The sequence below is a fragment of the Saccostrea cucullata genome, unplaced genomic scaffold, assembly GCF_032062105.1.
Source record: "Saccostrea cucullata isolate Sc308-1 unplaced genomic scaffold, CSIRO_AGI_Scuc_v1 ctg2876, whole genome shotgun sequence".
NCBI classification, from domain to species: domain Eukaryota; kingdom Metazoa; phylum Mollusca; class Bivalvia; order Ostreida; family Ostreidae; genus Saccostrea; species Saccostrea cuccullata.
In genome coordinates, this window is record NW_026927466.1 from 7,072 (window position 1) to 24,264 (window position 17,193).

General features: G+C 35.4%; 2 protein-coding genes across 2 annotated transcripts; both read left to right on the forward strand.

Annotated features, from left to right (window-relative positions):
* Positions 1 to 15,471: 15,471 nt before the first annotated feature.
* Positions 15,472 to 16,317, forward strand: LOC134274549 (E3 ubiquitin-protein ligase TRIM45-like; the record flags this gene model as incomplete). Its single annotated transcript, XM_062756821.1, has 1 exon — positions 15,472 to 16,317. A coding segment is annotated over exon 1 (798 nt), but the record flags the coding sequence as incomplete, so codon positions are not given.
* A 5-nt stretch (positions 16,318 to 16,322) lies between these two features.
* Positions 16,323 to 17,193, forward strand: LOC134274550 (uncharacterized). The gene has a single exon (XM_062756823.1). The coding sequence runs from the start codon at positions 16,342 to 16,344 to the stop codon at positions 17,191 to 17,193; it is 852 nt and encodes a 283-aa protein (XP_062612807.1). The 5' UTR covers positions 16,323 to 16,341.

The following is a 17,193-nucleotide window of genomic DNA, read 5'->3' on the forward strand; positions in this document are numbered from 1 at the left end:
TAGCATATTTTTTAGAAAAATAATGACTTTTCATGTAAAATCATTGTAAAACTGCTTTTTAAAATACCATGATATTATTGTGATATTGTGGTAAAAAATTGTGTTATATCACGATATAAAATGTTTGTCGATACCCATCCCTGCAATTTATTTAGCGACTCTACATTTAACATGATTAAATATCAGATACCGTTTTAATCCAATTTAACTATAGAAAGGAGGGGTTATTCGAATTCATGTTCAAAGTTGATGAACATTTTAATTTAAAGGTAAATGACAAATAGAATGTTCATGTCAACTCAATCTCATATTTTGTGGGGTTTTTCTTGCTTCCGACACACAATATATAGCCTATTATAAAATAAACATTTTTTTTAGATTTTCTCTGAAAAAATGTGAAAAAACATTTCATTAAATAATCAAAAGCTAATACCAGTCTTTCAATGCTGAAAAGGGATTTCTTAAAGATCTATTAAATCAAATTTTGGTGTGGCATTCTTCCATAAATATTTTTTTTTTGATTTTTGAAAGACTTGGTTTAAAACCTGGTACCTGTGACTGTAGTTTCTCCACTTCAGCCTGAATTTCCTCTGGTTTCTGTCTCCTCTTAACATACTGAAGCTCATACCAAGACAAACCCCAGAATCAAGATCATCATTATAAACAGAGCATCCTTACCATTTAAATCATTATCAATGTAACTCAGATTTTAAATATAAAACCCTCAAAAATCTTTATGATTTTTCTTTTATGTTTCTTTCCATACTTTGATTCAGCAAAATATTGTATACGTTTGACAAAATATTGATACACATGTATTGGGCCACTTAGAAATTGAATTCTTAGTCATAATTAAAGATATGTAGTTAGTGAGATTTTTTTTGTCTTAAGAGACTTACAGGTCCTGTAATCTTTAATACACCACTGGACACTGATGTGTGTGTTTTGTATCAGACTTACCGATCCTGTGATCTTTTAGACATGGCTGTATGCGTTTTATAGTAGACTTACAGATCCTGTGATTTTTTAGACACGACTATGTGTGTTTTGTAGTAGACTTACAGATCCTGTGATTTTTTAGACACGACTGTGTGTGTTTTGTAGTAGACTTACAGATCCTGTGATTTTTTAGACACGACTGTGTGCATTTTGTAGTAGACTTACAGATCCTGTGATCTTTTAGACACGACTGCGGTCTTCTGTTTGATTCCGTTCCTCAGTTCAGCGATTTCTTGCTCCAGCCCTGACACAGCTCCTTCTAGTCCTTTAGAGAGATTTTTTCTTTGAACAGATCTCGACAAAACTGAAAGAATCCGTCCCAGCGCATGATCCTGATCCCTATATCTACGGAAAAAAAACACAAATCTCAACAAAAACTACAAAAAATTGAAATAATTAATAATAAAGTTAATTAAATAGGATGATAATCAATGTAGCACTCTCAGATATTTTTAACCTGATGTTTACAGGAGATCCCCTCCCACCCCCACCCCACCCCTAACCCCCAAAATATGGGGAGGGCTATATATTATAATTATTATTGCACCTTCAACTATATCAAAAACTGATTAAGTGTTTGTCGTGGCTCTCCGAAAAATATATATTGACAGACTGGAGAGCTACAGTGACACCCATTGGAAAAACTGCACACGGTTCTGGATTAATTCTTCCAAATTTTTACTGCAATTGCAAAGAAAAGCTAGATTTCAATAAATCCATTACTCCTCTATTAAATACTCTCGTAGTTTACATTTGTACAAAGTATGTTAGACCAAATTATCAAAGACTGTGATCTTTCCAAAATCTTATTAAAATAATATTATCAGAAAATCACCATAAATGTTATAAATAAACAAGGGACACTGGTGTAATCATAGTACGGGTAATGGATATGGTGAAAAAAAATTGAATACATCCTACAGCTTCCATTAAATCAAATAAAATAAAAAAATCTGTTGTGAGAGAATAAAACGCAACCATGAACATCAGACAGAGTTATGGATCCTTGGGAATCGGGCATACTGAGTACTAGATTTACCACCTGCAAGTATAAAATTTCCAATCATTAAGTGACTACGTGCTTGACACGTAGTCAGAGTCAGAGTTTGCATATCTATTGTCATGTGCTATGTAAATGACAGAAGGAAAATCTTCAATGAAAACCTAGGCTTTCCTTTTATCTAGGTAAGACTCAAATATTGAAAAAGACTTGTTTCACGGCCTTGAATCATAAAATGATCAATGAATGCTTTGTTTACCTAAATGTACCTGTACTGTTGGTGTCACGTGTAAGATAATGTTTGATATAAATTCATTTACTGTAAAAATAAGAGAAATACGAATGTAAAATATATACAATTTTCCCTGAACACTTACGTTTCTATTTGTTGTTGAACATCGTTTTCAAGTTGTAAACTTCCCGCCATTCTCATCACCGGATGTTATGTACACCAAAAAAATTGAAAAAAGAAACCAAAACCGATAAGCTCCTTATATTTCGGAATTTAAGGTTTTATGTCCCACTGTCCAGCCCAGGTAGGATTTTATAATGGGAAGAACAAGTGAGTCAGACTTGAAAAAGAGAAATAGTAGTCGTTTTGAATTCTCAGCGCAATAGTAGAAGTAAATGGAGGGGTATATCAACTCATGCGCGGATCTAGAGGAGGGATCGGGGTGGAAAAGGGAATGGCACAAGAATCCTACCAGTAAGCTTTGCGACTTCTTTGAGAATGGGGACCCATGGGCTTTGCAGTGAAATAAAATTGATGGACTAAACCAAGTAGAAAAATTGTTTTGCTAGAAATCATTGGCGTCGGAAGCAAATTGAAAGGGGGGCAAAGTGTAAAAAACATTGCACCTTTAATAAAATCTGACAAGAAAAAAAAAAAAAAAAAAGAAGAAACATGTCTATTTCCCAAACACGAAAATCCTATTTCGCGGGGGAGGGGGGGGGGGTGTAGGTTCGAACTTCAGTATCATCAAAAAAAAAATTCTAAACACAACAATTTTCCCCATCTTTACTAAGACGTATCTGTGGAAAGTGGGTGGGGGGGGGGGGGCTATAATAATCATTTTAAACAAGAGGCCCATGGTCCACATCGCTCACCTGAGCACTGTGGCTAAGAAAACGTAGAAATTGGTTAATTATTGTCAAGTTTAAATCCAAAAGTAGTCCCTTGACCAATCATGCCTTTACTATTCTAGAGAAGAAGTTTTTTAAGAATCGTCCTATACATTTCTATGTAAAACTTTGTTCGGCCATTTTGGCCCCGCGCCTACCCCCGTGGGTCATGATGTTAACAATCTTGAATCTACACTGCCTGAGGATGCTTCCATATAAATATGATTAATTATGACATTGTAATTTTTGAGAAGATTTTATAAAAAAAAGAAATCCTAAATATTTCTATGTAAAACTTTGGTCGGCCATTTTGCCCGCCTCTATCCCCGGGGGTCATGATTTCAACAAACTTGAATCTACATTACCCGAGGATGCTTCCATATAAGTTTTATCTTTCCTGGCACTGTGGTTCTTGAGAAGAATATTTTTATAGAATTTTCCTATATATTTCTATGTAAAACTTTGGTCTGCCATTTTGACCCCGCCCTACCCTGGGGGTCATGATTTGAACAAATTTGAATCTACCCCCGGTACTCTACCTGAGGATGCTTCCATATAAGTTTCATCTTTCCTGGCGCAGTGGTTCTTGAGAAGAAGTTTTTTAAAGAATTTCCCTATACATTTCTATGTAAAACTTAGATCGCCCATTTTGGCCCCGCCCTACCCCCTGGGGTCATGATTTGGACAAACTTGAATTTACACTACCCGAGGATGCTTCCATATAAGTTTCAACTTTCCTGGCACAGTGGTTCTTCAGAAGAAGATTTTTAAAACATGCCACCAAATTTTTATTAATTCCTAATTATCTCCCCTTGAATGAGGGCGTGGCCCTTCATTTGAAAAAAAAACTTGAATCCCCTTCTCCCAAGGATGCTTTGTGGCAAGTTTGATTGAAATTGGCCCATCGGTACTCGAGAAGAAGTCGAAAATGTGAAAAGTTTTCAGACAAACAGACGGACTACAGACAAAATGTGATCATAAAAGCTCACGTGAGCCTTCGGCTCAGGTGAGCTAAAATTCAATATAAATTACATTTTAATCCTTTGACAGATTTTAAAGGTTGATATGCTTGTTTAAAAAAATGCTGCATAATATGAGAACATAAGCTGTTGATGTCAAAAGTCAACCCCCACCCCCTCCACGAAATAGAATTTTCACTTTTGGACAAGGTTATTTTATTGTTTGTCAACATATTTCTGAGTTGGATTTTTTTTTACTTCCCCCCACCCCCCCCCCCCAACCCCCAAGAAAAAAAATCCTGGATCCGCGCCCGCAGCTAAATAGGAAAAGCAATGTTGAGTTTTAGTAGGTGGTGTACTTAACAGGCATATAGCAACAGGGGGCAGGGGTTTTACTATTGAACATGTTCATTAAAAGACAGGTTGGTCCCCCGTTAATAGTACGGTAAAGTAATACAAGAAGCCCATGGGCCACATCGCTCACCCGAGCATTGTGGCTAGGAAAAAGTAGAAATTGGTTTACTATTGAAAAGGTTAAATCTAAAAGTTTGGCCCCACCCTACCCCCGGGGGTCAAGATTTGAACAAACTTGAATCTACACGACCTGGGGATGCTCCATATAAATATGAGCAATTATGGCTTTGCTGTTCTTGAGAAGAAGATTTTAAAAGAATTTTCCTATATATTTCTATAAAAAACTTTGGTCGGCCATTGTGACCCTGCCCTACCCCGGGGGTCATGATTTGAACAAACTTGAATCTACATGACGTGGGGATGCTTCCATATAAATATGAGCAATGATGGCTTTGCTGTTCTTGAGAAGATTTTTGAAGAGTTTTTTATATATTTCTATATATTTCCATTTCCAATTGTTTTCTCTATGATAAACACTACAAAAGTGAATCTTGTTAATTTCACTGTAATACCCGGTGGTATGTATATTTCTCTATTACTGAAAGGTCAGGGGTCAGCCTGCATGTATATCACTGGCGTAAAAATACACAACAGAAAAAATAGATATGTTGTTTAATTGTTTACTACGTTATTTGATATGATATTTATTTTATACAAACAAAATAAATAATGAATTATCTTTGGCTCAAAAGCAAGTCACTAGCGCTGTGCTGTCCGCTATCACCGAGGCCTAGTGAGAACTCCACTTCCGTTAACATGGTAAACCGCCCATCTGAACCACATGGAGAAATCGACACTGCCACATGGAGCCCCAGATAGCAAGCTTACGTTGGGCCAATGCCTGCCCAACGGTAAAAATTACGTTGGCCCTCTGTCAGTTTTATTTGTTGGCCCAACATCATCTTGCTCATCGGCCCAACGTTCAACCAACAAGTTGGCTTGACGTTGGGCCAACATTTGAAGGTTGGTAATCTGACATTGGTCCAACAGTGGCCCAATGTATAACTACTTGTTGGCCCAATGTTGGTTCAGTGTTATCTATGTTGGACAAACGTTGGCCGTATTTGGCAAATTATTTACGATTCACTTATTTTTTAATTAGTTATACAAAATGAATTCCAGTTCTGTGACATTTTTTATTTCCATAATAACGAGTAAATCACAATCAATATATTAAATCCTGCATGGATAATTAACTAGTTCTTCAAACAAATGTTTTTTTCGTCACTCCTGTATAAAGAAACAAATACATGTAACAGGACGGTGGTTCAAAGTCTAGCCAATAACCACTCTTAAACATGTTAAATGGGATCCGGTGTTCAAATATGTGAAACTTTGGAATCATTCACTCTTTTTTTACTTGTTCATGTTATTGTTTCTTTGTCAATAAAATCTATGTCCCCCATACAGTTAAATCACTCACTGCATGTCCAGTAAACTCCATACATGTAACAGAAAGGGTTTTCGCTCCACCAGTTGCTATAAACGATATAAAAATATATATTAGTTTAATCAATTCAAAAATGATTTCTCTTAGTACTCAGATAAATAATAATTAACTAGATTACTACTGTACTTATAAACTATATATATGAAAACTTTGGAAAGTGTAACTTTTGTAAAACCTCACTGTTACAAATTATGCCCAAGTTAATACGTTCAAAAACATAAACTTCCATCAATAACACATAAAACATCTATACTTACATTTCAAGAGCTAAACAATCCGTTTTCTCTTTCGTTTACGCTTTGTTCAAATGTTGCAAGTGATAAATTGTGACCACTCCGAGTTTACCAAACAGAACTAATGAGAATGCCCGTTTCCTAGGAAACCGGCTATAGTCACCCGCTGTGCAAGTGGATTTCAACACTGACCTAATTATCTGATGCTCTAAAATTCAGCACTGTAAGTTTCATGGTGTTAAATATAGAATATAAATATTATACATGAGCAGAATAAAACTTCTACTTATATGATATATTTGCAATGGTCATGATGGTCTTGGATAATAATTACACATAAGAATCATAAAAAGAACATCATATGATTTTCATAAATTAGGTTCTGGAATAATATTTCGTTTTTAGATTGATAATCACTGCATGAGTTGTTAAGATTAATTCATCCTTACACTGTACATAACTTTTTAATTAAATTGAACCGTCTCTATTGAAAGAAGCTTAAAATATGTGGTTCTGAAATATGCAAATTCAAAAAAATGCGCGTAATGAACATATCACCTACATGTACCTGTTTGCTATTGTAATTTGTTTTTTTTCCCCTAATTTTCACATTGTTGGACCAACGCTGGGCCAACGTTCAAAGCCCAATCAATTATATTACCGCATATTTGAGTTTATCTCACAATATGCGCCGTTATCAGAGCTCTATCCTTTTATTATATGTCATCATTCACCCCTTTTTTGTGAAAAAAACTAATAAATGTAATAAGCCGGAATTTATTTATCCATCCATAAAGTGTCGGTACTTAGTCCCTAGGTTTACGGGTTATCTCCCCTTTTCTATGCATCAATGAAAGTGAAAGGTGGGTGATGAAAGTATCCGATTTATGTTTTTGTATTATGAAATATTTAATAATAATTTCCAGTTTTTAAAGTTAAGTTTCAGTCAAAGAAGTTAAACAGATTATCTTATAAACATTGATATTGCTCGATGGAAAGTATTTTATTGGATTGAAGCAGATCGATTTGCAACCCGTCCATGCTTTAAACATGGGCACATGGTACAAGATTACAATGTGGCAATAATAAACAACTTCATCAGCAGATTTTGAATGAATAAAAACTTAATTAGTGAAATAATATATAAACAAAATGAGCTAATGTAAAAATAGGTATTAACTTCAACTTTATTCGGTCCATGTTATTCAAGGTCATTTGCCAATAAACACATGGTGGCCTATATTTAGTTACTTAAATCCCTTAGCTTATCTTTAAGGGATTTAAAAATGGGAATAGCCATAATTATAATTCTTGCAGTATGAGTATGCTTTTGTAACTTTGGGTTTGGTGCATTTATCAGTTTGTTTAAAATATTGAGTGAATTTTATAAAAATAAATGTTCAAGGATAGGGTTACCCTAGCTGTGCCATACCAGTCTACCTTTTGTCCTAAAAACAGTGAATAAATAAATAAATAAATAAAAAATACAGATTGAGAAGTAATAAAATTAAGTTTGGCAAATCTTTAGAAATGTTATTTAGCTAGATTCACAAAGGGGCAGAACTCTAATCAAAGTATATAAATTTCAATCAAGGCCATTCAACTTTGACAAGGGTCCAAAGAGAGGCATGAAAGATATGCAATTGCGACAAAGGCAGTAATCTATTGTGAAATAAAATAGTTTGAAATAAAATACATAAGTTTTGGTGCTTTTGAATGTAACATTACAATAATGCATTTTATGATATGAATGAAACATCAAGTAAGATGTGTATTTGTTTAGACATATTTACAGTTGTACACATGCTATATGACAAAACTCAAGGTAAGTAAATATGAATGATGACTAAAAAAGTAAATAGATTTTGAGTCAAAAAATTCAGTTGGATGGAGGCACTACAATCAACAATTCAGGCTGTAAAATCTGGGAGGCATACCCGGCATAGGTAACATGCACCAGAGTTGAATTGTACATTGTCTGTCGAATCCACATAATAATAATATATTAGGACCAGCAGCATCTTCACCTATTCGGATATCACTTCTCTTAAGGGGCTTGATAGGGAAGACAACTTCATATTCAACAAGAACAATAACAATGTGGGCATAGTAATTTAGGAATTCAATGGTTCATTAGTAACAGTTTATATAAATAGGATTCTCCAAATTTTATTTAAATTAACTACATGTAATATCTAGCAAGGCTAGCTACTATTTTGCTGGTTAATATATATCAAAGGGTTCAGATTAAGTAAGATGGGGTGAAGGGCATGTTTCGCATAAATTCTGTGTTGTCATTTTGGTCTATGGTGTAGTTAAAATTATACAGAGAGGAAATAAAAGAAGGCCATGCTGTTCGTGCCTTGGAAGCCATCATCAGTGTACATGAGCATAATCATGAATTTCTCTTAACAGCGCCTTTACCTTAATTTAGAAGGTTTGATGATAACACAATATAAACACATACATTTAAAGGGGCTGGGTGGTTGTGGCCATTTTTAGGCTATTTGGATCTCCTTTAAAAGAAGAGCTCAATAAGATGTAACTGATCAAATTTTAAAGCTAAAATTTATGAAATTTTTCTTTGCCAAATGATAGTTAACAGCTTAAGATATCATATCCCAAAATTTAGATTGTATCTGGTGGTTAATAATTGTTGACCCCTAGCCTCCTTAATGTCTTCTCACCCCTTAACAGCAAAAAGGCCTTGTATCCATAAAGTTGTGTTTAGTAAATGAAAAGTTTTGTACCATTTTAAGTTAACATAAAAAATCAGGTACTTATTTTACTAATTTATTATATGTAGATTATTTCACAAATGTTGATTATTTACACAGAGATTAATTTCAGCATGGGCTTTTATTTCCTGACAATGTCCTAAAAAATGGGTCTAGTCACTTGTTTAATATCTATACAAGAAGAGAACTTTGGGTATTGAAATACAATTCTACAAATAAAAGACTATAAAAAGAAGTTAAATAATAATAATTTATAGGCTAATTGAAGCACTGTGAAATAAATAAATTGTCAAGAGTACCGGTATTAGGAAATTAACATTATTAACATTTATTCCTTTGAGTTATTGAGTTATCTTTCTCATTGGGGAAAGTGAACCTTAAAATAGGAATTGCAACTCAAATTTCCTGAACTTTTACCAGTTTAACTCGTTATTCAATTTGGCATTGGGAATGAGGGACAATTTACAGAGTTCTTCAGGTGCTACAGTCAATGCATATGCAGGCTCATTTGAACACAGCTCACAGTGCTGGTACTTTCTATGTATTTTCCTAATATGGCATATGCTGTATGAATGGTCATGCAACAATAATAAATAAATCAATAATAAATAAAATAGAAAGGGTTATAGTGAGATTTATAAGGTTCAAATTGGGGCTTTTTTGTCAGTGTTGGTTTCTGCTGTGTCTCTAAGTTGTTAAGAATTGCTATTTCACACAGATAAAAGTTGCTTCAGTTAAAATTCTATATTTACAGTTTTAAACTGGCAAAGGGTAAATTGTTTAGGTAACCAGTTTTCTTTATCACTAATAAGCACTAAAGGCGAGATTACCTGACTACCTAACAGCAGGGGGGGGAGGGGGGTTAACACATATTGTTCCACAGGCTAGGTTACAATCCAAACCATTTCCTACAATATTTTCTTTTTAATAGTATGTGCTTACTTTTGGAAATTAAGACACATATGCATATCTCAGGGGGCATTTTCCCATTGAAAATATCAGTTCAAACCCAGGTGCCATTTGCAAGTAATATGATAGGTGTTTATCTCTCATCTGAGCAGTTACAAGTAGCATACTAGTAATTATTTTATGTTGCTTGACACTTTTATTTCATATGGGATTAAGATGCATTAGTGGGGGCATATATATGTACATGCAGTTTACATCCTTGTATTAGCTAGTGGGTACAAATACAGGTTAGCTAGGGGATACAAATACAAATCCACATGTGTGTAGGAGTTACAAGATTCATAGTATTAAGATTAGATAAACTTCTCCAGCATTTTAGGGTATTAGATATAGGATAGGTTTCCACTGACTAAGCATATTAATTTTTACACTGTCTATCATATATCCATCTTCTACAGTCTTAAAAAGATTTTTAAGTCTATCATTTAAAAACCCTATTCCATAACATATTTTTGCGGGGGGGGGGGGGGGGGGGGAGCTTAAGGTGTTAAAAGATCATGCATTTTTGATAGAGCATCAGCTGGGAAGGGGTTTAGAATAAAGGATTTAGTCATGTGTGCCTTCAATGTCTGCTGCAGTCTAACTACATTTACAAATGGGCATTAAATACAAAGTCCTCCATTATGTGTCTTGGTTTGTTAATCAATTTTAAATGGTCCTTTGAAGAGTTTGCTTTTCAAAATAAGTGGTACATGTATATATCATCATTCCCTCAGAACTGGCAAGATACATTACCAAATATCACAAAACATGTTCTGCAGTTTACAAATTGGGCATGTGAACACTTAAAATTATTGTCAACAATACAGGAACAGCATAATCATGCTGAAAGGGAAAGGGAGGGGGGGGGGGGGGGTTAAAGAGTAAAGGTGCTCATTCATCTTGTTTCTAATCTCTGCTTGAAAGTATTTTATCACCTAAAAAATAAATAAATAAGAAATAAAATTCAAATTTATAAACAAATAAATAAAAAGGGGGAAGGGGAATCTAAATAAAACTTATTTTCTACATAATTTTCTTACATTCTTACATCCAGTTCTCTCTTGCCAGCTGGATATTAATAACGGAATCTAAGACCCAAAGCAAAAACTTGGAAAGATATAAATTCAGGGGGGGGGGGGGTAGGCCCAATTAATCTGAAGGGAGACCAAAGTTATTTTAATGCAGGATAATTCTACTGTGGGTTGGCAATGAGAGAGAGTGATGTTCACGATGGATGGGTTGTTGAGGGTTTTGAGTAGGCTAGGAGTCCATGGTGGGTGGTTAAATTGAAGTTGCCTACCCCCACCAGGTGGCGGTGGGCACCTACGGTGCCCATGTAGCGAAATCGTCACCTTCAATTTAACCATTGAACTGTTGATTTTGTTGACTTTTTGTGGTTGATGTTGATATATGTGATGGTTGATGTTGATATATGTGATGTTGACTTTGAAAATTATATCTTATACAATTTAAAGCTAAATCAAAATAATATAATTATAAAAGATAATTTGTGTTGAAATGTGTCCGTAGCACGAATGAGGTCAACCCAGCGTGCTACTTTTCCCGTCAGGGAGGGCACAACTTATGTTGATGTTGGGGGTATGCCATTTTGCCGGCTGCCCCACTGTTGTGTAGACCACTGTGGACAATACCTGCCAACTCGAATAAAACATTAAACTTAAATACGTAGCATTTGTTTATTATATACATAGGTCTTTGATAATCAAAATTTACTTCATTTTGCCAACATTGGACAGATATGATTACATGCCCAACACACATTGCCATGTTTCATGTCACCATTACTTGGTTGGCGCTATGTTTGGCCAAAATTGTGGATCTCCAGTTGCAATGGTTTTAATTTAATGGTGCCAATATCTACTCGGTCGGACCTACGCTGGACCAACATTATATTCCCAACATATAGTGGCCACATTTCATGCCAACATTAACTACATTGGGCCAACATTGGACCGATAATTACATGCCCAACACACATTGGCCATGTTTCATGTCAACATTACTTGGTTGGCCCTAAGATGGGCCAACATTATACATCCCAACACGCAATGGTCTTAATTTATGCCAACGTCTACTCGGTCGGGCCAACGTTGGGCCAACACTGAAGTCCCAATATATAGTGGCCACATTTCATGCCAACATTTACTACAATGGGCCAACATTGGCCCAATATCACATAACCAGTACCGACAGACCGGCTTTCATGCCAACATATCATCTATTGGTCTAACGTTGGACCGACATTAACAGCCAAACACCAACACTATACCAACCTACCAACCATCGACCAACGTTGGCCCGATGTAGTCTTGCTATCTGGGGCTACACGTACTCCATCCCTTGATACAAACATCGTCCCTCAGCCATTACCATCCAAATTCTTTAAGCAACTAAACTTCCTTTGTTTTTTTAACATCCATACAAATCGGTTTCCTGACCATGCTGACCAATTCCCGTTTCATCAACTGCAACATTGCATTCAATATGGCGGCGGCGAAGTGAACCGTTTGTCTACACATGTGTCTGTGCTTCCGACAAACTAAATCTAGGTCACTTATATAATTAAAGTTTAACAAGATTAGTTTGATCATAGTTTAAAATTCTTTTGTAGTTTATTTTATAAATTTTGATATTTGACTATGGTAACTGAATTATCAATAAATTTGTTTCGTGTTTTGGGGGGACTATTTTTTATAGTAAAAGTTGACGTCATGGGGCCTCGTGCATTTTAAAATCTACTAAATTAGACGGTATTTCGATTTATTTTAAGATGGTTATTTTAAGTAAAACTGGAAATATAAGGAATCACTGTCTAGTTACATGTCGTATAGTATGCAAGGGACATCAACAATAGTGGGAAACATGGAATAATTTTAGCATAACGGGCTTCTCCCGTTATGCAAATTATCCCATGTTTCCCGCTATTGTTGATGCCCTGGCATACTCTCAAAACTAGACAGTGATTCCTTAAATAAACTTTGGTCGGCCATTGTGGCCCTGCCCTACCCCCGGGGGTCATGATTTAAACAAATTTGAATCTTCTTGAGAAGAAGATTTTTGAAGAGTTTTCCTATGCATTTCTATATAAAACTTTGGTCGGTCATTGTGGTCCCGCCCTATCATGATTTGAACAAACTTAAATCTACACTACCTGAGGATGTTTCTCCATAAGTTTCATCTTTCCTGGCACAGTGGTCCTTGAGAAGAAATTTTTTTTTAAACATACCATCAAATTTTCACAAATTCTTAATTATCTCCCCTTGAATGAAGGCGTGGCCCTTCATTTGAAGTAACTTGAATCCCCTTCACCCAAGGATGCTTTGTGGTAAGTTTGGTTGAAATTGGCCCAGTGGTTCTTGAGAAGAAGTGAAAAGTTTACAGACAGACGGACGGACGGACGCTGGACAAACTGTGATCAGAAAAGCTCACTTGAGCCTTCGGCTCAGGTGAGCTAATAAGGGAAATGCATTATCGTATACAAAACAAGAGGCCCATGGGCCACATCGCTCACCTGAGCATTGTTGCAAGCAACAAAAGTAGAAATTGGTTTATCATTGAAAATTTTGAATTAAAAAGTAGTCCCATGACCAATCATGGCTTTGGTATTCTTTAGAACATGAATTTAAAAGAGTTTTGCTATATATGTCTATGTAAAACTTTATTGGCCATTGTAGCTCCGCCATACCCCCAGGGTCATGATTTGAACAAACTTGAAACTACACAACCTAAGGACGCTTACATATAAATATGACCAGTTATGGCTTTTCAATTCTTAAGAAAAAGATTTTTTTTTTAAATTCCTGTATATATTTTGGAAAACTTTGGTCGGCCATTTTGGCCCCACCCTATCCCCGGGGGTCATGATTTGAAAAAAAAACCTGAATGTACACTACATGTACCTAAGCATTCTTCCATATAAATATGATCAATTATGGCTTTGTTATTCTTATTAAGATTTTTAAAGATTAGCCCCGCCCTACCCCAGGGGTCATGATTTGAACAAATCTGAATCTACACTACCTGAGGATGCTTCCATATAAATATGATCAATTATGGCTTTGTCATTCTTAAGAAGACTTTTAAAGAATTTTCCTATATATTTCTATGTAAAACTTTGGTCGGCATTTTGGCCCCGCTCTACCCCCGAGGTTCATGATTTAAACTTGAATCTACACTACCTGAGGATGCTTTCATATAAATATGATCAATTATGGCTTTTCTATTCTTGAGAAGAAGACTTTTAAAGAATTTTCCCATATACCTTTGTCGGCCATTTTGGCCCTGCCCTACCCCCGGGGTCATGATTTGAACTAACTTGAATCTATTCTACCTAAGGATGCTTCCATAAAATATGATCTATTATGGTTTTGCCATTCTTGAGAAGAAGATTATTAAAGAATTTTCCAATATATTTCCATGTAAAACTTTGGTCGGCCATTTTGGCCCTGTCCTACCCTCAGAGGTCATGATTTGAACAAACTTGAATCTACACTACCTAAGGATGTGTCCATAGATCTCCTATTTCTATTTTTACTAATTCTCGTGTTAAGCGATCTACGTATGTGGGGGTACATCATACCGGTATATCATATTCATGTACGTATATATATATATATATATATATATATAAACAAGAAGATTGTTGCTTCTAAGGTATCAGTTTTAAATAAGTATATGTAATCTTGGTTGGGGTGAAATACCTTGATTTCAACGGGGTTTTCATCGGGATCATCATACTATGAATAGCTCTCACTTTCAATTACTCTGTCCAATTAACGATAGGTTCAAATGAAGTAAACTGTTTTTTATAATCAGATAGCTCATCTTAAACAAAATCACATTTATATCCACAAAAAAAACCTAAAATTAACTCAATAAAATACAGTAAAATTACACTAGATTTAATGCGTTGTTTACATCTATGGGTCTTTTTGACGTCATACAAACACAAAATCAAGAACGATAAGCGGGTAACGAATTTATCAAGTGGACAACTTTAGGTCTTCATTTTTTCTGTAAAGCAAAAGCAATTTTATAACCGAACGTAATTTAACATTCTTTCAAATCAGTCTTTATGTTTAAAAAGTAAAATCCTAGTGTTATGAACTGTTTCGTATGACCTTTAAGAATCCAACAGTTTCAGAATCATAAACAATATGTCATCCACATTGCCAATACATTGCGAGTATGGAGGTCCCCGGAAGATGCGTCGTAATAAAAAGTAAATACCGTGTAGTATATTAACAAGAAATTTAATTATTGAAAAAGGTCTCGGACAGAATGCAATTGCTGAACATTTAACTAAAACTGTTGACTTCGGCCTTACGGGAAAACATTTCAAGTTTTTTGGTCCGTCAAAACTTATGTTGCCCTCATACAAAATCATAATAAATTACATGTATAGTTTTGCAACTTGAAGGTGACATATATAAATATTGTAAATACACAGTGTAAATTACTTTTCAAGTATTTCAAAAGTTTGCGTAAATAAAGTTTTGTTGTTAAGTCCATCTTTTCCTTTTTAAACTTTTATATGCTTTATAATGTTATAAAATATGCGTTTGATACATTTATTTGATTTATTTAGTTTCAGCTGACTGTGAACATAACAACTACATAATAACTGAAAATCATGGATGTTCTAGGATCCAGCACCCAGTGTAAAGTAAAACAGTGTTCTCAATGTCAGTGGGGCACAGAATTCTACTGTAACACGTGTAAACATGACCTATGTCTACAGTGTAAAGAGAAGCATGTTATAAATCTCGATACCATATACCATGATGTTATAATTTATCGGGAGAAGTTTAAATACATCCCAAAACAAGAGATCTGTGCGAGACATCCAGAAAAAATCTATGAAATGTTCTGTCACTCATGTGAACTTCCAGTCTGTTTTCAATGTAAAGAACACAGAAATCACAATATACTGGATATAAGAGTAGCATATAAAGCAAACAGACAGCATTATAAAGAAATCATTCACAACATCAGAAGTGAGACTCTCTATAACAACAGTTGTCTTTTGGCAGGAATCAGATCTGATCTAAAAACTTGTCACACAGAAATCTCCAACAATCAGACAAAAATTTTAATAAAAGCCCAGAAACTATATCTAAGTAACGTCATAGACGCTGTCATGTGTGATGTTAAAATCAGATGCAAACAATTTATTCAAAGTTTACAACAGCAGAGGATGAAAATAATCAGACATCTTGCCTGTATAGAAACCTTTGAACACAGATCTGACCATTTGGTAAACAGACTAGAATCCCTTATATTCCTAAAGAGAACTCTTGTACAAGGGTTTAAGGACACTCCTAGTCTCACACAATACGCCCTGGTCTGCTTGAATGAAGATATAAACAATGAGGCTGTGACTGATTTACTGGGTGAAATCCAAATCATAGAGACGGGAAAAAGACGAGTGAAAAAGGAAAGTCAGCTGAAACTGATGTCTAACCCTGTGTTACACAGGTCTGTCACAGTACCAGGTGATATATGTCATATTTCCTGTGTGACACCAGACCGAGTCTGGATCGGTGATCATGATGGTAAAAATATTATCTTGATAAACTCAGAGGGTGATATACTACATATGACAAATGTAATGAGCATGAGGGGACAACACACAGTGAATCTTACTGGTGATCTTATTTACATAGACAGGGATGGTAACATTATCAAACTCTCACAAGATAATAGAACAAAGACTACACTGATAAAGAAAACAGAAGAATGGGAACCAAAGTGCATCTACTCCTCCCACCTCAATGGCGATTTGCTGGTCGGTATATGGTCCTACAAAAAAGGCATAATAGCACGCTATAATGGCAGTGGACAACTCAAACAGATAATACAGCATGGAAACACAGGCCAGAAACTGTATTATGATCCTATCTACATCACAGAGAACAACAATGGAGATGTTATTGTGTCTGACCTTGGCCATCATGCTGTAGTGGTGACAGATTATGAAGGAAGACCCCGTTTCTCCTACTCAGGTCCTCCGTCAGGATCAGGACTTTTTCCACAAGGAATCTGTACTGACGCGCTGTCACACATTTTGGTGTGTGATTTTATCACCAGCACAATTCATATGATTGACAGGGACGGTCACTTTCTGTCACTGATACTGACAAGACCACAAGGGATAAACGGACCAATGGGCCTGAGTTATGACGACAAATCTCATCTTCTTTGGGTTGGATTATACGGCGGGGAAAAGAAAGTGCGTGTATACAGATACATAGAGAGGCAGGACTATCTACAAAGCATAACAAATCAGAGTAAAATAAATATATGA